The following is a 24,446-nucleotide window of genomic DNA, read 5'->3' as shown; positions in this document are numbered from 1 at the left end:
AAGATAAATCACTAGGAAATAAAAGAAGGCTTCTTATGATTGTTAACCACAATAAAAACTTACCAGAAAAGTAATCCATGATAAAGAAATACAAATAGCTACGAGCAACTCCACCATCAAGATGTTTCTCAAGCAATGATCTCAGAGACCCAAAAAACATCACAAAAAGCGAGTGGACTTCCTTAAGAAGTCGCTGCAGCGAATCAGTCCTCCCAACAGGATCCAAGTCATTGTTCTTCTCCAACACCTACAATAATAAAATTAGCAAAAGATAAAAAAATTCAGTTACACTGCAATCTGCACATCCATCGGATACCGAAAATAGGAAATTTCCACTAGGATAGAACCATCCCAGTGATGAAGTAATCAAGGAGTTTCAAAGCAAACACATTTTTATTTAGATCCATGACCTGATCTACACCCATAATTTTAGAAGTGTAATAGTTTGAGGATTGGAGAAAAATTAACTTATATCTTAGTGTTTTTATTTACTTTTGTTGTCAACTTTGATTTCTTTTGTTTTATAGTCAAATAATAATTTCATTTAGATCAAATAAAAACAGGTCTTTAATTTTTTTCATATCATTGATTTGCACCAAAGTGGTAAAAAAGTAGCTTTCATATCTAATTCTTTAATTGTGATATTAAGGAATGTGAGGATAAATCTGTTAGGATTTGGTATCGTATCTTGTTCCGAAAGTAATCACAAGAAGGAGAAGAAGAAGAGAAAATGACAAAGGGTTTTTTATCAATAACACCTTCCCAATGTGGGAAGTCACGTGAAGGCCCTCTATTATATATGAAATCAATATCATAATGTGTACAATTACAAAAATACCCCAAACATAACAAGAAACAAGTTACAAACAAGGGCAAAACTAGAATCAATAACATCTCAATAAATACCAGCCAGTCCGGATCTGGATTTGGATCCAGATCTGGATCTAATGACACTTAAATAAGAGGCATAATAGGAGGAAACACAAAGGTAAGAGAGCTTGTAATAAAAACAAACCAATGTCATCAATTTGTACAATCTTTCGAAACACCATGGTTTCAAAAATAGATAACCATCACAGATAAACATAATTATGAGCATCCAACATAATAATGGCCAAATAAACAAATGAGTGATACACCACACTTATAAAACCAAAGATCAAACAACTGTTAGTTAGAGTCAAACTATAAGTTGACAATCTAAACTGTCATAACCGAGGTGCACACAACCCACCCTCACAAAAAAACTCTGGTTCAATAATAACAAGGCCAAAAGAAATGATGCATCGTATAAAATTCTGTGATGGACACAACAAATACCATAAGAAGGCAATAAATAGTCACAGAAATCATTTTTCAAATAAGTGAGTTCAAATATAAAAACCGATTTGAAAAACCAAAGTTTCAAATCAAATCCAATAACGATAGATGGAAAACTTAGATTGAATATATTGCAATCATTGCACAACAAGATGTCAATTGATGCAATCATAAGCATCCTTAATATAAGCAAGCTATATAGAGAGATAGCTCAATCTAGATTACAAGTCTACTATGAGACAATCAATGTCATATAACATTAAAGAAAACCAAAACATATATAGAGATTCTCAAAGAACCATATAGAAAACCAAGTACATACATAAATACAACTAATCATGGATACTCACAAAGAGATTAGAAGAACTCATGGATATGCAATAATCTAAATAACTTAAAACCACATATCTTATACAAAAGACATGCATAGGAACAAATTTAAGCATATATGCAAGTGATAGATTTAAGGCACTAAGGGTACAATATAAAAAGTTGTATTTTATAAATAACAAATATGCAATGAATCAAGAACATAAATGTCCACCAAAGATCCAAGTGAACAAACACGTTCATCAATAATGGACAATTACTAAAGTGAACCATGAGGAAAACACTTATAACACGCACAAAGGGAAAACACAAAGAAGTTTCTTCTCATGATTCTCAACCTAATATTTTATTAAAAACTAAGTCTGCAATATATTTAAATCTCATGCAAAACATGTAAGATAATGTTCATTAAAGAGCCATGAGACTAAGAAAATAACATAATCATAAAGACCACAAAAATGACCAACAAGAGAAACACCCAATATCATAACTATTGTCCCACAAAAAGACTATAAAAGGCATTTATTAAAGTGAATGACTTCCTATAAGAAATTATGCTCAATACCTTATGCATGAATAAACAATCACGTAAGGCAATCATAAGTGCATAAGGATCAAATATCAAAAAATTATTATTATTTTTTTCATAAGCTGGATCATAATTTGCAACATTGTATATGCTACTTTTAATACACCAAAAGTAAAGAAATAAATTAAAAACAAGTTTAGGCAAAATTTCATAAGATCATACTTATGGAATACTAACAACACCATTATTTAAAAATTTCTTAAATTATTTTAAAATATATGACAATTTTTCAAGAAAAAACAAAATAAAATTCAATAATAGAACAAAAGCCAACAAATGTTTAAGCATACAAAATTGTATACATATATATCAAATAAAGCAAGTTTTTGAAAAATTAAGATTCAAACATGATTCCAAAAAAAACATACATATATCTAATTTTACAAGATTAAACAAATAAACCTTATAAGAACAAGTCCAATAATAAAAAAAACATTCATAGCCTTTTTTTTTAATAAAAAATGCAAAATATGTATATATATATATATAAAGATTAAAGAAAATAAGTGATTCCTCATGCATAATGCATGAAAAAGATAACACAAACAATACTTAAAGATATAAGATATAAGATACATATCGGGTCTAGTTTTTCCTTGAATCCAAGCCACACAACGATCATGAATCCTTCACGAAGCACAAACTCTAACCAAAGAATCCCAAGACCCAAAAGAGGCAAAATGCCAAGAAGAAATTCTTAGCTCTTATACCATGTAAGAAAATAGCAGAAAATACAAAAACAATGCCGCTAAGGGCTTCACACGATCACAATCAAAATGTGCACAAACACAAGTCTACTATAGGACAAAACAATACCTAGCAAGGGGTAACAACACAGGCACTAAGTGCATATAAAACATTAAGAAACTAAATAGAAAAACACAAAATATAAAAATATTTGTCTTTATTGAGCATAAATGCTTAAGAGAAACATTGATTACAAGAAAGGGGTTCAACCCTATTTATACACAAAGGGAAAGCAATGGGGCTTTATTGGGGAGCTCCCAATAGTCGTTGGGAGCTCCCAACAGTGACAAATGTAACAGTTGGGGAGCCCCCAATGACTCTATGGTCTTTTAACCATAGAGCCCATGCTCTTTACAAAAAAGACATTAAATAAAAAGATAAAAAAAAATAAATAAGAGAAAAACTAAAAAAATAAATAAGAGAAAAACTATTCCTAATGAACAGTACTGTTACACAAGTAAAATGACAAAAATACCCTTAAAGAGTATTTACTTATTTTATATATTTATATATATAGAGAGAGAGAGAGATACACACATGTACAACTTAACACTTACCTCCACCCTCCTTGAATTTACAACCCACGATGCCCAATTCTATTGAAATCGGCTAACAAGTGACCCAAGCAATTCAACACTTTTCATACCCTTTTAAGAAATGACTCGTTCCTCATTTCTTACCATGAACATTTTGAAACTGTCAAATCCAATCCCAGCCCACATTGTACCCAGATCATTTTGATGTTTCATCTTTCCCACTGGATCAGAACCAAAAAGTCATTTTCTACCCATTAACTCTTCTCATTAGACCCCAGCCTATTACTAGCCCCATGGTCATACATATCCAGTATCCACTTAAAAAGGGATGAATCTATATACAAACAACACTCAATCCAAACGATTTTCAGGAACATATTCTCACACACCTAATCCAATACAAACCGATCTCATTCTAGACAAATCCTGACATGATGGCCATGAAAAAGTAGTATGTTGTATACCGAATGTACCATGTAGTGGGTCTGGACATTATACCGGGTCTGGATATTATAACAGACCCGAACCCATATTGTATATCAAAACTTTTAAATACAGGTTCTAGGTCACGATTTCATTATTGAAGTCGTGACAACCGCAGCATCTCCTCTCCTCTTCTTTTCTTTTCTCACAAAAGAGATTCCAGGGAAGAATCTCACATGGTATCAGATCCAAGATCCACCTAGGGTTTGAAGGGGCTTCCAAAGGTGTGACCTGATTGTTCCAATCAAGAAAGGTTCGAGGTTTCTTATTTCTTCTGTCTCTTCTTTTCGTTCTCTTTTTTTTGTAAGTTTTTTTTTTGGTCTGGAGGATTCACGTCTCACGTGAATCCCTAAAATCATCACATGTCACGTGAATCTCTAACCCTACCCTATTTCTTATTCTTGTATGGAAGAATCATGTTTCACATGAATCCCTAGTTCCACGTGAATCCCTAAAGTCGACCCATCTTCTTCTTCGTCTGGAATATTCAGATATGGTTGTGCTTCTGCACCAGATCTGAAATACTCCACCTCTGTGCATTCTCCTTTTCACTTGAACTGAAATATTCAGATCTGAGCGTGAAGCTGCATCAGATCTGAAATATTAAGCTTTTCCCTTTTACTATCCAGACTTGATATTTGACAGCAGATTTCAATCTGAGTCTAATCTATCAAGCGTCTACACTCTACAATCTATTTCTTCTTGTTGTCACATCTGATATTCATATAACATTCTGCCTTCTGTCCATATCATACCCATCTGCGTTTTGTCTGAAAACACAAACAGTTTCAAATTTTGTTCAACGTGTGAGAACTTCTTATTGCGTCAATCACAAACCTCTTAAATATAACAAGAGAAAATAAAATTTTAGATCTGGTTCTTCTTCTTAATCTGAAAGTCTTTGATCGCCAGTCTCTTGAAGGTTGCCCAACTTCAAAAAAAAAAAAGGCCAACCAGCAAACTTCTCTGGCAGTAAACTGGGCACTTCATGAATACTCTTGTTAAAAAAAAAATCTCTTCCTCATGGATTCTCATTCTTCTCAATCGAGTCTTCCTTTGAGTTTCTTCAATCATCTTGTTTCCGAAAAGTTAACCACCTCACACTTCTTGAGGTGGAAGAGACAAATCATTCCTTTTATAAGGAGCCAAGGTCTCTTAGGTCATCTGGATGGAACCACTACAGCCCCGCTAGAATTTGTTATGAGAAAAAAGGAAGATGATAAAGGGGCAACTTCAATTGTGTATGTCAAAAATGCATAATATATCAATCGGGAAAGGAAAGACCAATCAGTAGTTGCATACATTACCTCTACATTGTCTCAAGAGGTCCTTGTTGTAATCTCTGACAATTGTACAGCCCTGCAACTTTGGGAGATATTGGTTCAAACGTATTCACAAGTTTCACAGGCGAGGATGGTTTTTCTCAAGAGGGAATTCCAGCTGCTGAGAAAAGACTCTATGACCATCATGGAATATCTAAACAAGATAAAGACTATCACAGACCAACTTGCAGTTATAGGATACGCAGTGAGCGACAGTGATATGGTGCAACAAACTCTGAGTGAGCTAGGATCCGATTATAATATGATCGTCACTTCACTACTGTGCTTGCCTGCTCTTCCTACTTTTGATGAGTTGCGGGCTAAATTAATTCAGTATGAAATGACTCTGAAAGGATTTTCTGAAGAAAACCACGCTCATACAAATTCTCAAGAAGTTTTTGCCACAAGGGTGACTTATGGTCGAGGATGGGGGCGAGGGGGACAAGGGTGAAATGGACACGGAGGAAGTGGATTGCTTCTCACTCCAAATATGTTGACACATGCTTAGGGACAAAGATCTATCCCCACTTGCTTCCTTTGTAACAAAAAGGGGCATATCAAGGTGAACTGTTGGCACAATCCTAAAAATAAAGGAAAGCCTTCACAGACAAAACCAAAAAGAAAGCCTAGCTGTAAAACCAGTAAAAAAAAAATTAAAGATCGGACCCGGGTCGGGTCCAGACCCGACCCGGATCCAACCTGTGCCAGCCCCTCGAAAACCCTTTTCGAGGGGACTGGCAGCCCACGGCAGGGGGCCTCTCCGGTGACACAGGGGGCGGGCCCTGTGTGTGCCCCCTCCCTATTTAAAAGACGAGAGGGGAGGGCCTACGAGCCTCCCCCGACCCCCCCCCCCCCGACTCTCTCTCTCATCTCTCGTCTCTCTCCCCTCTGCTCTCTCTTCCCCCGACTCCATCTCCCTCTCCCTTTGCCGACGCAGGCCAACCCCCTCCCCTTCACGGCATCCACTCGCCGGCGAGCCCCTCCCCGACAACCTCCTTTCTCCTCGGCAGCCCAGGTAAACACCCCTCCCCCTCTCTTCTTCCGTTGGCTCGCCGGAAGGCCGGCAGCCCCTGCCGAGCCTTCCTCCTCCTCTTTTTCGACAGGCAAGGGGCTCCGCCCCCTTGCCTTCCTCTTTTTTCGACAGGCAAGGGGGCTCTGCCCCCCTTGCCCTCATCTTCTTAGCAGGCAGGGGGCGGAGCCCCCCATGCCCTTTTTAATATTCTGGCAGGGGCCATGGCCCCTGCCCTTCCCTTCGTGTAGGGGCCGATGGCCCCTACACTTTCCTTAAGAAAGGAAGCAGGGGCCTTCGGCCCCTGCCTCACCTCTTGGAAACCCAGCAGGGGCCGATGGCCCCTGCCCCTCCCTTGAGGCCCCTGTCTCTCTTTCCTGTCGAGCAGAGGCTCGACAGGGGCCATTGGCCCCTGCCACCTCTCCTGATTAGCCGCAGGGGGGGGCTTTGGCCCCCGCACTCCCCCTCTTTTCCTTGAAACCCAGCAGGGGCCAATGGCCCCTGCCCCTCTCTAGACCGACAGGGGCTTCTGGCCCCTGTCCCATTTTCTTGTCGAGCAAAACTCGACAAAGGCCATTTGGCCCCTGCACCCATCTCCTTTAACGGCATGGGTCATTGGACCCTACCCCGTTCTCTTTCGCAACGGTAGGGGCCGATGACCCCTGCATTGAGTTGCGGAGAAACCGAGCTTTCTCCCTACCTATATTCATTTTATGCATGCTAAACTACGTATTTTTGCAGTTTACGCAACGGAGCCCGTTCGCGCCCCGCGAACTAAACCGACAATCACTTACGTTCGTAGAAGACTCTATCCTCGCAATACCCCAAGGTAGGAGAAGTTGCACAAGGACTTAAATAATTAAATCAAGCTTAAATAATTGATAATCGAAAGGACTTAATGATATATTTATATAATTATATGTATATAAGTACACTTTAAATCAAGGACGCGGTTTCGCGATCCTTGTCCTTTGCTTTCGCATTTCAGTTTGTCGTCGCGCTTTGCGCCCAGGCTTTTATTTTCGTATTTACTGCTTATTGTCTTTTAATTCAAGGACGCGGTTTCGCGGTCCTTGTCCTTTGCTTACGCACTTTCTGTTTTTGTTGCCGTCGCGCTTTGCGCCCAGGCTTTTGCTTTCATAGTTACTACTTACTGTCTTTTAATTCAAGGACGCGGTTTCGCGATCCTTGTCCCTTGCTTTCGCAGTTCCTGTTTGCCGTCGCGCTTCGCGCCCAGGCACTTCCTTTTCGCATTATTATCTTTTGTTTCTTTTCCTTGCCATAGACTCAGTGTATTCGAGAGGTATACCTATTCCTCTTTCCACCCGATATGTTTTGGGAAAACCCTTGATTTGGGGCAAGACCAAGTTGTTGGGTGATAGGTTCCTTTGTGAAACCCATTTACCAAAACCAGTGTCGTGACTTACATAGCACCCAGACACTGCGTCATCGGATGTCAGATTCGAGAAAATCACATGCCTTATGTTGGCAAGAGTGTGTGTGGTTTCGAAAGATTTGATATGTTAAAATAGTTTTTAAAAAAACATTATATCTTTGCGAAACACACTCCCGAGGCTCCTATTAAAGACCTGTATCCCTTTTCTCGTAAGTGTACTTCTTAAACATACGAGACATGTTAGTACTACGACGATTGGATGAGAGAGTCTTATGACCTCAATTAATGCTTAGTGCAGGTTGTTGAAAACACATATAAGAGTGGGATCGCCTTCATAGGCAAGATGCTCGTTTCGGTCTAATGGACCAGAGCATGAAGAATGAGGCAACGGCTAAGAAACCCCGTCGCGCTCAATTCAACCTTGCTTCGTCAAGAGAGAGGACGAAGGGTACCATCTCCGATAGACAGTCCATTTATGGCTTTCAAAAAGGGCAAAAGACCCGTTTTTCCCCAGTCATCGGAGGTTAGGGGGAGGGATAGGGGCTACATAAGTTAGCCTAACACTTCTGCAGAAGTTGGATGCATCCCTATCAGGCCTTGGGGACTTACTCTCTCGACCATCGGTCGTCTCCATAGGAATAGGATTCAGTCAGACAACCGAGGTATATTAAAATACTTAACATAATGAACACTCGGCTTGGACTCGACTGTTTCGACTCACGTGCCATGTATGTACCTGCATGGTCGGTTATCAAGTAATAACTAAATTGAGCATGCACACCTTTTCAGTTTGTTGTACTTAGCTTATTCCTCTAGTCTATCTGCTTAGTTCGCTCGTTACTACCTGTTGCATAAATTATCTATGCCTAATTTAGTTCTTTCTGTCTTTGTACTCTCCTGCTAGTTTTTCGCAAAACTAACCCATTTCATGGGCACAGGTGACGATTAGGTGCATCAGGCGATGGCGCAACTGCGAGATGATTTAAGGATCCACTGTTTCTGCTCGTAGTGCTTCTCTTGGACATTTTTGGTTTTTTATACGGTTTTCCCTTGAGGAAACCCAAATTTTGTACAAACTTGATACTCTCTTCAAATAAAAGGAATGGTTTCTTAAGTATTATTGCAGATCGTCCATGGTAAATCTTTGTTTTCTCGCTAACGTGCCCAAGGTTGTCAAACCCGTCCTTTTTCTTTTAAAAGAAATCGTTTCCGCTGATTTAGAAATAAACTCTGTAAAGAAAAGGTATTTTCCAACTATTTCAAGGAATTTATAAGGTTCGAAATTTTGGGGCGTTACACCAGCAGTATCAGAGACAGTGGAGAGATTAGAGATATGTTGATATTTGCCTTGTCATAATAGAATTTAAAGCAGAATGACCAAGGAACTTGGTTTATTGACTCAGGGGCAGCAACTCACGTGACTAGTGATGCAGGTAAACTTTTTAAATCTATTCCTTATTTTGGTAAAAGTAAGATTGTCACTGGAGATGGATCCTACCATCCTGTTTCTCACATTGAAAACTTTGTCTTCCTCATGTCACATTCTACCCTTGAACTTTCTGATGTCCTTCATGCTTCCAATATCAAGAAAAATATTGTCTTTGTTTCTAAACTTGTTGATGATAATCATGCTTCAGTCAAATTCACTCCATTCTTTGTGCAGGTTAAGGACCTTCGCACGAGAGAAACGTTCGCTGAAGGAAAGAGACAAGGCAATATATATATATTTCAAGAAGCTCCTTGTCATCCCATCCGCTCTACTCATCTGGATTTGAAGTCTTCATTAGAGTCGTGTTCTTTCCCTTCAGCAAATGTTTTTAGTATTTCTAAATGTAATAAGCCTTTTCTATGGCACAGTCGGTTAGGACATTGTGGGAGTCATTTTATTGAGAAACTTGTTTCTAATAATCTCATTCCAAAAGAAAGTCTCAATGTGGATGAGAGAAGTCAAAAGTGTTTCAGTTGTCTTTTGTGCAAAAGTCATGTATTGCCTTTTCATTCTGTTAATAAGAGAGCTTCAAAGCCTTTTGAGATAATATGTTCTCATGTATGGGGCCTGCCCCAGTTGCCTCTGGATCTGGAAGCAGATACTACTTAATTTTTGTTGATAGCTACTCTCGATACACCTGGATATATTTCATAAAAAATAAGTCGAAAGTTTTTCTTTTGTTTCAAAACTTCCTTTCTTTAGTAAAAAATCAATTCTCTGAGTCCATCCAATTTTTCCAATGTGATGGAGGAGGGGAGTTCTCATCTAGTGACTTTATTTCTTTTCTTCAAAATAATGGGATAGGTAGAAGGATGTCCTGTCCACACACACATCAACAAAATGGGATTGCTGAGCGAAAATACAGGCATACCATCAAAAGTGCAATGAGTATGCTCTATGACAGTAATCTTCTCATCCATCTATGGACAAAAGCCTTTCATTATGATGTACATGTCATAAATAGATTGCCTATGGTTGTTTTGGAAAATAAGTCTCTTTATTACTGTCTTTTGGGGGTTCATCCTAGTTATCATGATTTACGTGCCTTCGGATGTGTTTGTTATGTGCACATTAATCAGTCTCTGAGAAACAAGTTTCAGGACAAGGCTCGGAAGTGTAGATTTGTGGGATATGCAGACGACTACAAAGGATATACGTGTTATGATCCCGCTAACAGACGTATCAGAATCTCAAGAAATATTGTCTTTGATGAACAAAATTTTGATCACAAAGCTGGCACAATGGATATGCCCTCCACCACAACTGAAGTTTATCATCTTTGGTTGAACTCATAATTTTTTACTAGTCCCAATGAAGTTTGTTCTCCAGATTGCGTGCAGCCGGAAGAAGAAAGGTTTGAGACTATTCGTGCATCGAGATCACAGAATGGGAAAGAAGTATCATCATCGATACCAAGTAGATACAAGGGCATTTCCTATACTAGACAAAGAACGACTGTGTCAGGCCTTTCAAATCACACCCCATCAACTGCACCCACTTCCTCTCATATTCTTGAGGTCAGAAGATCCAATCGCATGCGACATCCTATTGATAGATGGGTCAGCTATAACAACTTCTCCTTAGATTTTCAGCTCTTTTTAACTGCCCTCAATAAAGAAGATGAACCTATTATGTACTATCAGGCAGCCACTTCTACCTAATGGGTAGAAGCCATGAATGATGAAATGCAAGCCTTGCATGATTGTGGAACCTGAAAAATTGTTTTCAGACCACCTAACAAAAATGATGTCGGATGCAAATGGGTCTACAAAATAAAGTATACACCAGATGCGACCATTGAACGATACAAGGCAAGATTGGTGGCAAAAGGGTTCACCCAAGAAGCAGGGTAAGACTATGATGAGACCTTTAGCCCAGTGGTGAGAATGGGAACGATTCAAATTATTCTTTCCTTGGCTGTTGAACATGGATGAAAGTCGAGTCAACTTGATGTAAAAAATGCATTCTTGCATGGGGATTTGAAGGAGGAAGTTTACATGGAACAACCACCTGGATATCACAAGCAAGATTATAAAACACATGTATGCAGGCTAAAAAGAGCTATCTATGGCCTAAAACAAGCATCTCGTTCTTGGTTTGACAGCTTCTCACTTGAGATTCAAAAGCATGGATTTTCACGCTCTCTACTGGATCACTCGTTATTCATTTTTAAAAGACAGAATGTGATCACCATATTACTAATCTATATGGATGATATTGTCATCACAGGAAACTCTGGAGATCACATCCAAGAAGTGAAAAACCTATTAGGTCAGAGGTTCAAAATGAAAGATCTTGGTGCCTTGCGTTATTTTCTTGAAGTAGAAGTCGATAGTCGAGCTGATGGCTTGACTCTCACTCAGCACAAGTATACGATAGACGTTCTCGGCAAGGCAGGTATGAAAGACTGCAAACCTCTAGGAACTCCAATAAGTACTCATGATGGAGACCTGTGTGAGGATCCCACCAGGTATCGCAGTCTAATAGGGATGTTACAGTATCTCACATTCACTCGACCTGATATTGTTTATTCAGTCAACCAAGTGTCTCAGTTTATGCATGCACCACATACTGGACATATGGAGGCAGTTAAAAAGATACTCAAATATCTGAAAGGAACAATTGGGGATGGGTTGATATATTCTCCAAAATCGTCTGGCAAGGATATGTGTGAGCTTACTGTATATTATGATGCGGACTGGGTAGGGGATCCAGATGAACAAAGGTCTACATGAACGAAGGTCTACATCAGGATATTGTGTCTTCATTGGAATAAACTTAGTCTCTTGGAGCAGTAGAAAATAAAAGGTTGTCGCGAGATCAAGCACTGAGGCCGAGTATAGATCCATGACTGCTGCTACTGTCGAAGTCAAATGGGTCAGGCATTTACTAAGTGAAGTGGGAGAAACGATCTCTCGATCTACCTTACTGTGTGACAATCAAAGTGCTCTCAACATGTCATTCAATCATGTACATCACAGTCGCGCTAATCATATTGAGATCAACCAGCATTTTGTAAGACAAAAGGTTGAAGAAAAAGAGATCGAGCCTGAATTTGTTAATATTGAAAGACAAGTAGCAGACATATTTACAAAGGGCTTAACAAAAGATCGTTTTTGGATGCTTAAAGGCAAGTTGTTCATGGTTCAAAACCATGATCAACTTGAGGGGAGGTGAAAAAGTAGTATTTTGTATACCGAATGTACCATGTAGTGGGTTTGGACATTATACTGGGTATGGATATTATAACAGACCCAGACCCATATTGTATATCAAAACTTTTAAATACAGGTTCTAGGTCACGCAGCCGCAGCCTCTCTTCTCCTCTTCTTTTATTTTCTCACAAAACAGATTCCAGGGAAGAATCTCACAGGCCATTAGTAGAATGGTTTTATACATTGAGATCCATAGAGAAAAACCCAAACCAAAGACTTCCATAAGTTAACACATTTCTTTCATAAATGATGCTCAGTAAAAAATTAAATAAGTATATTTTCACTTGACAAAATAGCAAAATGGGAAGTGCCATTTCAACATACAGTAGTAAATTCAAGCAAACCCATGTCCTTGATTAACATACAAGATTTTGACAACTCAGTAATACTATATGGAGCAGGAAAATGCACTTGTGCAACAGGAGTTTCCTTAAATATGAGAAATGTTCATGTTTAAATTAAAAAATACAAGCAAACTATCTTCAAGGGCTTGTTTGTTTCATTCTCATGGAAGGGAAAGGTTTTTCATAGGAATGGACACAGATTTCTAAAAAAAATCCTGCCAGCTCAGCCTTCCCAAGAGAATGCTTTCATAGGGAGGAGGTACGAAAGGATTTGCACATGAAAAGTGGTAGGTGGTGGGAAAAACTAGGGCCCACTTTTGCCAGCATGGCACTTTCCTACCAATGATGATTTGATGTTTGTTTCACTCATGATGGAAAAGGAAGGGAAAGAGATGCCAACGCAGCATTTTCCCATGAAAATTGTGTGAAACAAATAAACCCCAAGTAAACAATCTATGAAAAGTATAGATATAGTGGCACAGTGAATCAAGAGGCTCACACAACATAAAGCCAGAAACACTAAATCAATCTGCAGACTTCCCAAACAAATTTAACCTTTCATGATACAGACCAGTACGCATTCAGAGAATAAACATCAATCTTAACCGAAAATACAAATATAAGAAATGAAGGACCATTTGGCAGGAAGTGGGAAGCCTCACCAACACCATCCATATTTCCGGCTCAGCCTGGTAAAACACATGAGAATGCCTATCTGCCTCTATGACCTCACAAGCGGCTTCTGGAGAGAAAGTCCTGAATAAACTAGTGGTTAGCTTTGAAGATTATCATCACGAATAGGGAGTAAATAAAGTAGAAGCTAATAAATATGACAAAAATTTAGATGGTTATAGATCATTGAATAGTACCAGCTACATATGCCCGCACTCTACCTGGAATAGTTGCTATCATCTAGAGAGGTGTGGGAGTCTAAAAATCCTTTCAAATAAAAAATTCAAAAAAAGGATTCTTGATTTCATACATATTTATAGATATATAATAAATAAAAGTAAATTCTGATTATATATATATATATAACAACAATAGGGTACACCAGGTGCACCTACTCACATCTAGAAGACAACTGTAATGGTTCATATTTGCTGAGTTTTTTCATCAATTAGATCCTACAGATATGATCTACATAGCATTGTTTAGTAGAGAAAGTCCTAGGTTAATAATTTTGACATGCATGCATGTTTTTCAAGAGCTTCAAAAATAAATGGCCCACAATTACCAAAATTTCATGACCTGAAAATTTGTATATGTGTATCCCTCGATTTACTTAGAGAGAGAGAGAGAGAGATCTTCATCTTTCATCTAAACCTATGTCACATGGGTGTGGGTGTGGGTGCGGGCGCGGGCGTGGGTGCGGGTGCAGGTGCGGGGATTCGGCACATCCAAAAAAACCAGGTGCAGGGGTGCGGCAGGGGCAAAAATGTAAAATATATATATATATATACCGTAGGTTCCCCCAGCGCGGGTTGAGGTCCAGTTATCGACCCAGCCTGCTGCGTTCTGCTGACTGTCATGATTCAATCATGTCTGAAATTCCCTGGTCTTCACGAAAAAAAATATTAGCAAAGGTTTGATGTGGTTTGTTGGAGAGAGTCTTTACGAGGCCTACGGCTCCACTGCCACGCCACTGCCTAGGGTTCTTCAAATTTCATTTTATATACAGTTGCACATAGATGACAACTAAAAGAAATTTATTGGATTTGACATGTGGAAAAGAGAGGTCTACACAAGGCTACGACATCTCGTCAGGAGAAAAGTGAATACTAATAGCCACCAAGGCTACCACCATCATTATCATTTATTATGGAAAGAGAAAATCCTTGACGAAGAAGGATATGGATCGTGGAAGCCTTGAAGGATAAAGACTTCAAAAGGCTCTTGAATTTTGGTTTTAATTTTTGAGGAAGATGGATCATCATTTCCAAGTTAACAGTGTGTTTTCCAACACTGCTAATTAATTGTTTGGAGGCAGGAATAGCATGGGAATATGGGATGCCAACAAAGCTCGTGAGATGTTGTGGACACAAGTGCCCCTTTATAAAACAAGAGCAGCATCAAGCAGATGTCAGCAGATTTTTTTTTTAAATTCCGAAGCCCATTTCGTAGGGCATTTTTAAAAAAAAAATCCAAAAAATGGACCAAATTGACCCTAGGTGCGGTCAACGCACCCAGGATCGGGTTGACCGTGTTAAAATATATATATATATATATATATATATATATATATATATATATATATATATATATACATCTGTATATATATAAGTATATATATATATATTCTATTCTATTGAAATACCCGATAGGGGTATTCTTGTAATTCAGTCAATGTACTTTTTTATTTTTATTTTTTATCTTTTCTTTTTTACTTTTTCCTTTTTTGTTTTTTTATTTTCTTTCTTTAGGATGACCACAAGGGGCCCCACTCTTGTAGTCGTTGGGGCCCCAACGGTCAGATTTCTGACCGTTGGAGCTCCCAACGACTACAAGGGAGCCCCCTTGTAGTCTCTTCTTTAGTGCCTCCCTCCTCTATAAATAGAGGAGGTGTTCTCCTTCTTATGTATGGGTTTTATGCCCCTCTCTTCCTTTCTTCAATAATATCCAACTTATGACTATAAGTCATTTCCATATTTGAGAGTTTTTGTGTGTGCACATTCGGTGTTTGTGTTCTTGGCTCTAGTGGTCACTCTTAAAGAGTGACACTTGCTCTATTGGTGCTTCCGCCTCTTTTCATTACATGGTATCAGAGCTCGGTTGGTGATTGGCCTTTTCTTTGCAACGTGTGACTCATTCTTTTTTTGAAGAAAGGAAGGACTTGTTGGTGCCGATGGAACGTGACTCTAAAGTGGAGCTTTCTTTTAAGCTAAATGGGTCCAACTATCTCATGTGGGCCTCCGCTATGGAAAATCATCTTAGAGGTAAGAAATTTTGGGGTTTTGTTATGGAAACTACTCCCGAACCCTCTCTTGTTCTCACCAAGATCGAAAATGAAGTTGAAAAGGCTTTAGATGGCGATGAGCGCATCAAAGCTATTAATGATCATCAATCCAAAATTGAGGATTGGGAAAGTAACCATGCCAAAATCTTGGCATGGTTTATGAACAATGTTGACCTTAAAAATTGTGCTAATATAGCCAAATTTAGAAGGGCCAATGAGGCTTCGTTTTTCCTTAAGGGTATGTATACCCAAAAGGATCTTGCTCGACAATTTTTTTGTCAAGAAAAAATCCGTTCCACCAAACAAATGGACATGAGTGTCCGGGACTATTTTAGCTCTTTAACTCCTCTTTGGGATGAACTTGCTCTTCTTGAGCCTAAGTGGGTGGCTCCGGAAGATGTTGAATTAAGGAGGGAACAAATTGAAAAAGAACATTTCTTTCAATTTCTTCATGGTCTTCGCCCGGAGTTTGAACAAGTAAGGGCATCTCTTCTTCATAAAAGCAAAGCCTTACCTATTGAAGATGCCCTCGCCGAGATATGTCAAGAAGAAACTCGACTTGGCTTAAGCATCAAGAGTGATGAGGTTTTGGCCGTTACTAGGCCCGGATCAAATGTTAAAGCATATAGACCTCCCCATTTTAACAAAAATAATAATGGGCCTAGAAGGGGAATAATATGCCATTATTGTAATGAACCGGGACACATTAGACCGACTTGTCCAAAACTCAAAGGAAAGGTTGCCGCGGTTGGGGAAACTTCTCCGAAGAAGGAAGAAAGTACCAAAGAAGGAGATATCAAAGAAACTCTAAATTACATCTCCGAAGTTCTCCAACATCTTCTCAAGACTTCTCCTTCAACATCCGGGGCCGCCATTGCCTACTCTTCATCTCCTCCAGGTATGTGGATACTAGACTCCGGTGCTTCTTTTCATATGACATCTCATAAAAATTCTCTTTCAAATATTTTTTCCGAACCTATATCTTCTTGTGTGTCAACGGCCGATGGTACATCACTAAAAATTGAAAGTATTGGATCACTTGATTTTAAAAACTTTTTTGTTCCCAAAGTAAGAATCGTTCCTAAAATAAATTTAAATCTTTTTCCCGTATCTCAAATCACCGATCATGGATGCCAAGTCTCTTTCTCACCTAAGGATTGCACCGTGCAGGATCTCTAGTCAGGGAAGCTGATTGGGCAAGGCCATAGAAGGGGTGACCTCTACTTTATGGATTTTTTTATTCTTCCATCTATGCCATCGTGCAATCTTGTAAAAGACAAAAGTATTGGAATATGGCATGAGAGACTTGGCCATCCAAATTTTGTAAAAATGTCTCTTTTTCCGTTTTTGAACAATACTTGTAAAGACAATCACATGACTTGTAAAGATTGCATTTTTGGGAAATCTAAAGCTATTCCATTTCCACAAAGAAGTTACTTTACCACTCAGCCATTTGAACTTATTCATTCCGATGTGTGGGGACCTTCCCCTATTTTGTCTAAAGGAGGTTTTTCGTATTATGTAGTATTTATTGATGATTTCACTCGATTCACGTGGATTTACTTCCTAAGTCACAAATCTGAAGTTTTCTCTTTCTTTAAAGAATTTCATGCAATGGTCAAAAACCAATTTTTGGGAAATCTATCTATTCTTAGATCCGATTCGGGAGGCGAATATATGTCCAATGATTTTCAAAACTATTTGAAAGAAAATGGAATTTTCCACCAACGTTCTTGCCCCAACACTCCGCAACAAAACGGACTTGCAGAAAGAAAACATAGGCACATAATAGAGACTACAAGAACGTTATTAATCTCAAGAAACATTCCAAAATCCTTTTGGGCCGAAGCGGTTCTAACCTCTACATATCTTATCAATAGAACTCCTTCGTCCTCTTTGAAAAATCTTTCTCCATTTGAAAAACTTTACAATATGTCTCCCGATTATAAAAGACTAAGAATTTTTTGATGTAAATGTTTTGTTTTAACTCACAAGAATGATAAACTTTCCCCTAGGGCTATTGAATGTATTTTTTTAGGATATGGCGAAAAACAAAAAGGGTATCGATGTTTCGACATACTTAAAAATAAGCTTTATATCTCTAAAGATGTCACATTCCTTGAAGAGGAAAGTGGTTTTTCGCACCAACCGAATGAAAATATTGATTATTCATTCTTATTTGACTTATTGCCTAAAGAAAACATCATAGATGATCATATTCATCCTAATGAATCTCTTAGTGAAGATCTTGTTGAACATCCAAGTGATGATCAAAACTTAGAAGAAAATGTTTCAAGACAAATTCAAGTCTACTCTAGAAGGAATGAAAGGAATCCTCCTTGTGCCCTTGAAAAATTTTCCCAAAATGAGTCCATCGAAGAGACTTCTCAAAGAAGATCAAATCGGATTTCCAAAATACCAAATAGATTTGTTTCTTATGATTCTTTTTCGCCTAACTTTCGAGCATGCCTACTTGCTCTTCACTCTTTTCATATACCATCTCATTACAATCATGCTAAGCAATATGCTCATTGGAATGAAGCTATGCAACTTGAACTTAATGCTCTTAAAAAGGCACAAACTTGGGAAATCATTGATCCTCCCAATGGCAAGAAACCCATTGGATGTAGATGGGTTTTTAAAGTAAAAACTAAGAGTGATGGTTCATTGGAAAGATATAAGGCTAGGTTGGTAGCCAAGGGATATGCCCAAGAGTATGGGGTAGATTATGATGAAACCTTTGCCCCCGTTGCTCGAATGACTAGTGTTCGAGCCCTTGTTGCTATAGCCGCAGTTAAAAAATGGCCAATCTTTCAACTTGATGTCAAAAATGCCTTTTTGAATGGTAATTTAAATGAAGAAGTGTATATGGAACCGCCTCCAGGTATGGATTTAAATGGAAAAGTTTTGAAATTAAAAAAGGCTTTATATGGTCTTAAGCAAGCACCTAAAGCTTGGTATGATAGGTTTAGTAACGTTTTAATCAATTTAGGATTTTCTTCTTGTTATACTAACACTGTTTTTTTTGTTAAAAGGACAGGTGACTCCATTATTATGCTTTTGTTGTATGTTGATGATATGATCATTACTGAGAATGACAAAAAGGGAGTAAATGATGTAAAGTCCATGTTAAAAGAAACTTTTGATATGTCTGACCTTGGTTATTTGAGATATTTTTTAGGGATTGAAGTGGCTTATTCCCCGCGAGGATACATCTTATCTCAGATGAAACTAGCTGCAGAAATTTGTGCCAAATCAGGAATATCTGATAAAAAGAAAGTTGAGACTCCCGAAGTCATTAATGCAAAACTGAGACTTGAAGATGGTGTTCTTCTTGAGGATCCAACCCCCTACCGTCAATTAATCGGATCTCTCACCTATTTATCCATCACACGTCCAGACATAGCTCATGCGGTTCATGCAGTAAGCCAGTTTCAGCATGCACCTACTTCGGTTCATATGGCAGCCGTATTGAGAATTGTCAGATATATCAAAAATACTATATCAAAGGGACTCTTCTTATCCTCTTCCTCCTCTCTTGACTTAACTGCTTTTACTGATGCTGACTGGGGAGGAAATCCCAATGATCGTATCTCAATAACGGGTCTTTGTATTTTTTTAGGTGAATCCCTCATTTCGTGAAGATGCAAGAAGCAGCAGAAGGTTTCACTGTCATCCACTGAAGCTGAATATCGGGCCATGGCAATGACAACTATGGAAATCGTATGGCTCAGAAGTCTCCTTGCTGACATGGGCGTCCCCATTTCCACTCCCACCAAGCTCTGCTGCGACAACAAAAGTGCGATTACATTGCTAGTAATCACACCTTTCATGAGCGGACCAAGCATATTGAAATGGACTGCCATTATGTTCGAGACGAATACCTCAGAGGGACTATCTCATTACCATATGTTACTTCAGAGCATCAACTAGCTAACTTCTTCACCAAGGCGCTCCCAACTCCACGATTCATGTTTCTCCTTAGCAAACTTTCGGTCTTCTCCCCGTAAAGTTTGAGGGGGCGTGTTAAAATATATATATATATATATATATATACATCCGTATATATAAGTATATATATACATATATGTATATATATACATATTCTATTCTATTGAAATACCCGATAGGGGTATTCTTGTAATTCAGTCAATGTACTTTTTTATTTTTATTTTTTATCTTTTCTTTTTTCCTTTTTTACTTTTTCCTTTTTTGTTTTTTTATTTTCTTTCTTTAGGATGACCACAAGGGGCCCCACTCTTGTAGTCGTTGGGGCCCCAACGGTCAGATTTCTGACCGTTGGAGCTCCCAACGACTACAAGGGAGCCCCCTTGTAGTCTCTTCTTTAGTGCCTCCCTCCTCTATAAATAGAGGAGGTGTTCTCCTTCTTATGTATGGGTTTTATACCCCTCTCTTCCTTTCTTCAATAATATCCAACTTATGACTTTAAGTCATTTCCATATTTGAGAGTTTTTGTGTGTGCACATTCGGTGTTTGTGTTCTTGGCTCTAGTGGTCACTCTTAAAGAGTGACACTTGCTCTATTGGTGCTTCCGCCTCTTTTCATTACAGACCGCACCCGGTGCCGCACCCGAACCCGCGTCGACGTGGGTGCGGCACCCTGCTAGCCGAATCCCTGTGACATAGATCTAAACCATTGGGTTGAAAATGATCCAACGGTCAAGAGAAGGGAGCAGATGCACCAGGAGCACCTTATCATTAACATATATAATTTCAGTGTTTGCTTAATCTGAACTCATAAATGTATTCTCTACAGCTTACTTAGCAGAAAACACATTAGATTAGGCATTTTTCGTGTTCAGATGTGTATTTAGAGTGAAAAAATCAACAACTCATATTGCATCAAAACTTGGTGAAATAGAAATCATGGTTTCTCATCAAATTGGTTTGATCCAAAACATGTTTTTTAGTGAATAAGAAATCATGAACACATATACAGGTTATGAATAAGCAAAGAACATATGAAACAATGTATTTAAGAAGCATTTAGGACAGTTAGGACATAAACTTTTTAGGAGCTACATTATATATATATATATATGATGCATTTATTTTTTATGGAACAGAGGAGAGAGAGAGTGTAATCAGGACCATAAAAAACATACAACAAAAGGGTACCCAATGTCATAGTTACTGGAAGAAATTGGCAGTTGCCTTAAGCTAATGAAAGAAAGAATGGAAGTTTCACCGTGTTCACAGTTAAAAGCAATTGAAAATGTATCTTATTCTTTGCCAACTATGAAATAGTTGAAGCCAAAAAATATTAATACCGATATTTTAGCAGAGTCGACTTTTTTTTTTGGATAAAAAGGTGGGGGTTTGCCTCTAATTCATTACTGTGTCCATAATAGCACAGTTAGAATGAGTACAATCATAAATGATCAATGGTGGAAGGATGCCAATGATTATTATTCCAGCATATCAAGTCCCTAGAAATATCAACATGCTTAAGCATGAGATGTAAAGATGGATTGGGGACAACAATCTGAACATGTAAAATCTAGCTCTCAAGGATTTAGGCTAGAAAACCATCTGTGATACCCTTCTCTTGCAATAAATTGCTGCCCTCCATCTCCTGCAGTTAGCATAAATTTTGAGATGTGGAATTGTCAGACAATGTCCTTCAAGTCATTTATTGAATCCCTCAAAGATTACAACCTCCAAGACTATCAATCTTTTATGAAGGCAGCAACTGAAAATAAAATTTTGTTCCTTATTCTCACCAAACAGCCTACTCTTGGTCCTCCATTATAATCCCAGCTTGCAAAGGAAATGAAATTTCACAAGGATTTGGACTGACATTTCATCCAGTATTAGCCCTCCCGCGTACCAAATATTGAATAAGTCATCACTTAGGGGAAGCTTTAACTTCTTAAAATTCTCCAAACAAGAATGACAAATAATACTCTTCAGCTTATAAGCATTAATCACCTTCTCTTCATGGATCACTCAATTCCTAGTTGTCCACACTTTCCAAAGATTTGGCCCATTAATGATGCTTCCAGTTCTTCTTTCAATTTAGAATACAACTAAAAAATTCTATAAATCTATGTAACTAATCTCAGCAATATCTAGATTTTGTAGTGATATTTTTAAAAGCCAAAATATTACCCCCAAAAACCTTGATATTTTCAAAATATCTCCTATTTATGCTAATAACACTTGTTTTAGTTATGTATTTGCCATTTTTTTGTAATTTTAAAAGTTTATATTTGTTGATCCTGAGATTTTTCTACAAAATACCAATTATTTTGCTTACCATAAGACAGAAGTCACAGGACTTTCTTTGCACAGACCACACATGTGGGAGCTCATTCTACGAAGGCTGCGCTGCCAGTGGAGAAATGGTAGACCACTTGCAGCAATGAAGTCACTCCCAACTAAGCTGCGCTCACAGCTTTTCTACAGAAAATCTCTAATTCCCTCCTTCAATAGAAAACATAGCACTCCATAACCTCAGCTATGATATCCATGAATTAAATAAGAGAATCAAAGCTAGTGTAGCCCACTTCGCTATTGAGAAATTTTCATAAATGGGTCTATGCAGTTTAATCAGAAAATAAGCAATGTGCATGCCCAAATTTATCATATACAGAGACACAAGTTAATATGTGAGCATACCCTAACAATGGTAAATATTTGCTACTACTAAATGTACCATACTATTTGGCTGAAACCACCAATTTTTCATATTTGTTTATCTTTATATGGTTAATCAGATCCTACAGATGTGATCCACATAGTTTGTTTAGTATAAAATGCTTTTTGGATCATGTGTTGGTGACATGTAAGTAGGCTTTCAACGGTTTCAACATTTTATGGCTCAGAAGATCATGTTTTTATGTTAGAAAAGTAAGATCCTAGGTGAGATCCCTAGCAAACAAATCATGCAAAATGCATTTGCATGGTCAGATTGAACTGATATAATTTTCACCTATGGTTTTTAACTTTTTAGTTTGATAAGTACCTTCAATAGCAGAAAATATTAAACCCCCAATAGCCAAGCATTGTGAATGTGATCCAAAGTGAGATCCCCAGCAAACAAATCATGCTGAATGCATTTTCTTGGTCAGATTGAACTGATATAACTTGCACCTATGTTTTTAGTTTGATAGTACAGTACCTTCAATAGCAGAAAATATTAAACCCCCAATAGCCAAGCATTGTGAATGTGTTCCAAGGTGAGATCTCCAGCAAACAAACCACGCTAAATGCATTTGCTTGGTCAGATTGAACTGATAGAGCTTGCATCTATGTTCTTAGCTCGATAGTACCTACCCTTCAATAGCAGCAAATATTAAACCCCCAATAGCCGTGTGTGCGTGTGTGTGTGAGTAGCTTCTAAACAGTTTTACCTCCTAAATGTCGTAAACACTTCAGAAAAACATAGTTGCAGATATTTTTTGCTTAATCTAAACATGTTTGTGTTCATCATTGTTTTCTTTTTTCATAAAAGCATGCTTCTGTCTGCCAACCTGAGAGAGAGAGAGAGAGGAACAAATCACAGGAAGATCACTGACCTTGTGAAGGTGATGAGCCCTTCGCTGAGCCCCACGACAGAGAGCTGTTCCGGGAGAGTGCAATCTGTCGGGAAGAAGAACAAAATTTTGTCGTGCTCGTCACCTTCCTGCTGCCCCCTTCTCGAGTCGAAGACGCAAAACTGAATGCCTTCGCCGGTGGCATTCCGCGACGTCGTGCCCATTAAGAAGCAGTCGGAAGAACAACACAAGGACGCCTTCGTCGTGCAGAAACAGTCGAAAAGAAAATGGGAATTCAGTGGATTATAACTGTAAGTTCACGGCAGAGCGCGTATGATTGTGAAGAGAGACTTGTGTGTGTATGTTGTTTCATAGACTAATTTTGAGGAAACAAGCAAGGAATCGTCAGGAACAAAGATAAAAGGCCTTGACGCGAAAATTCCGAAGATAGAGGCTAACCAAATGCCATTTCAACAATCCCTACTCCACCCTAATTTCTTGCACGATATCGGAAAAGACGATCGAATTCATCAATCGAGACTCCATTTTACACATACGCACACAGAGAGAGTTTTGTCACGAACATGAAACCGTTCTCGGATTCGATCGGGAAACTAGGATCGGGAGCAAAAACAGGATTGGGGCTGAGGAAATGCGAACGAGATCGCGATAAAAGAACGGGAACGAATACGGTCGAATCCGTGCGTGTGAATATCGAAAAGGAAACTTACCAGAGAGGAGCGTCAATCGATCGATCGGTTCTTAGTTCTCGCTTCAGTCGATATCTCCAGGCCCAGACCCTCGGGGAGAGATAGAGAGTCGGGAACTCGTGCATTTGCGTTTGGGAAACGAGATGGCGCCCACACCTAACAGTCATCCAGCACACGTGTGGACGAACAGTTTTCCTGTGTAGAAAAAGTGAGATAAAATGAAAACGAGAGAAAATTGATCTCGAAAGATTTTTAAAACAAAAAATGGCCGTGAATAATTTCACCCCGTTTCCTAAAAACCTAAAATGATATTCTACCGATGCCAAAAAATGCAAATATTCAACATCATTAGGACCCTTTTATCTTTAGCAACTGCCAAGTGAGGCTATATTTGTAATAAAATTATATTGTCTATCGACTAAGTCTAACTTCTACTTAAATCAAGAATCGTTGGATTTTTTATGTAGAACTCACAAATTTACGTTAATTTTTTTATGAATCT

General features: G+C 38.4%; 1 protein-coding gene across 1 annotated transcript in view; it reads right to left on the bottom strand.

Annotated features, from left to right (window-relative positions):
• Positions 1–24,128, bottom strand: part of LOC149845075 (vacuolar fusion CCZ1-like protein (DUF1712)) — a 67,604-nt gene extending 43,476 nt beyond the window's left edge. The window contains exons 1-4 of the mRNA XM_089997452.1: positions 23,966–24,128; positions 23,277–23,491; positions 13,443–13,536; positions 64–247 (exon numbers count right to left, since the gene is read on the bottom strand). Of these exons, the coding sequence (XP_089853578.1) occupies positions 64–247; positions 13,443–13,536; positions 23,277–23,458 (460 nt within the window). The 5' untranslated portion in view covers positions 23,459–23,491; positions 23,966–24,128. The remainder of the gene's footprint in view (positions 1–63; positions 248–13,442; positions 13,537–23,276; positions 23,492–23,965) is intronic.
• Between the last annotated feature and the right edge of the window lie 318 nt (positions 24,129–24,446).

This window comes from Nuphar pumila, chromosome 2, assembly GCF_984573655.1.
Source record: "Nuphar pumila chromosome 2, dmNupPumi1.hap1.1, whole genome shotgun sequence".
Taxonomy (NCBI): domain Eukaryota; kingdom Viridiplantae; phylum Streptophyta; class Magnoliopsida; order Nymphaeales; family Nymphaeaceae; genus Nuphar; species Nuphar pumila.
This window is presented reverse-complemented; position numbering and strand designations above follow the sequence as displayed.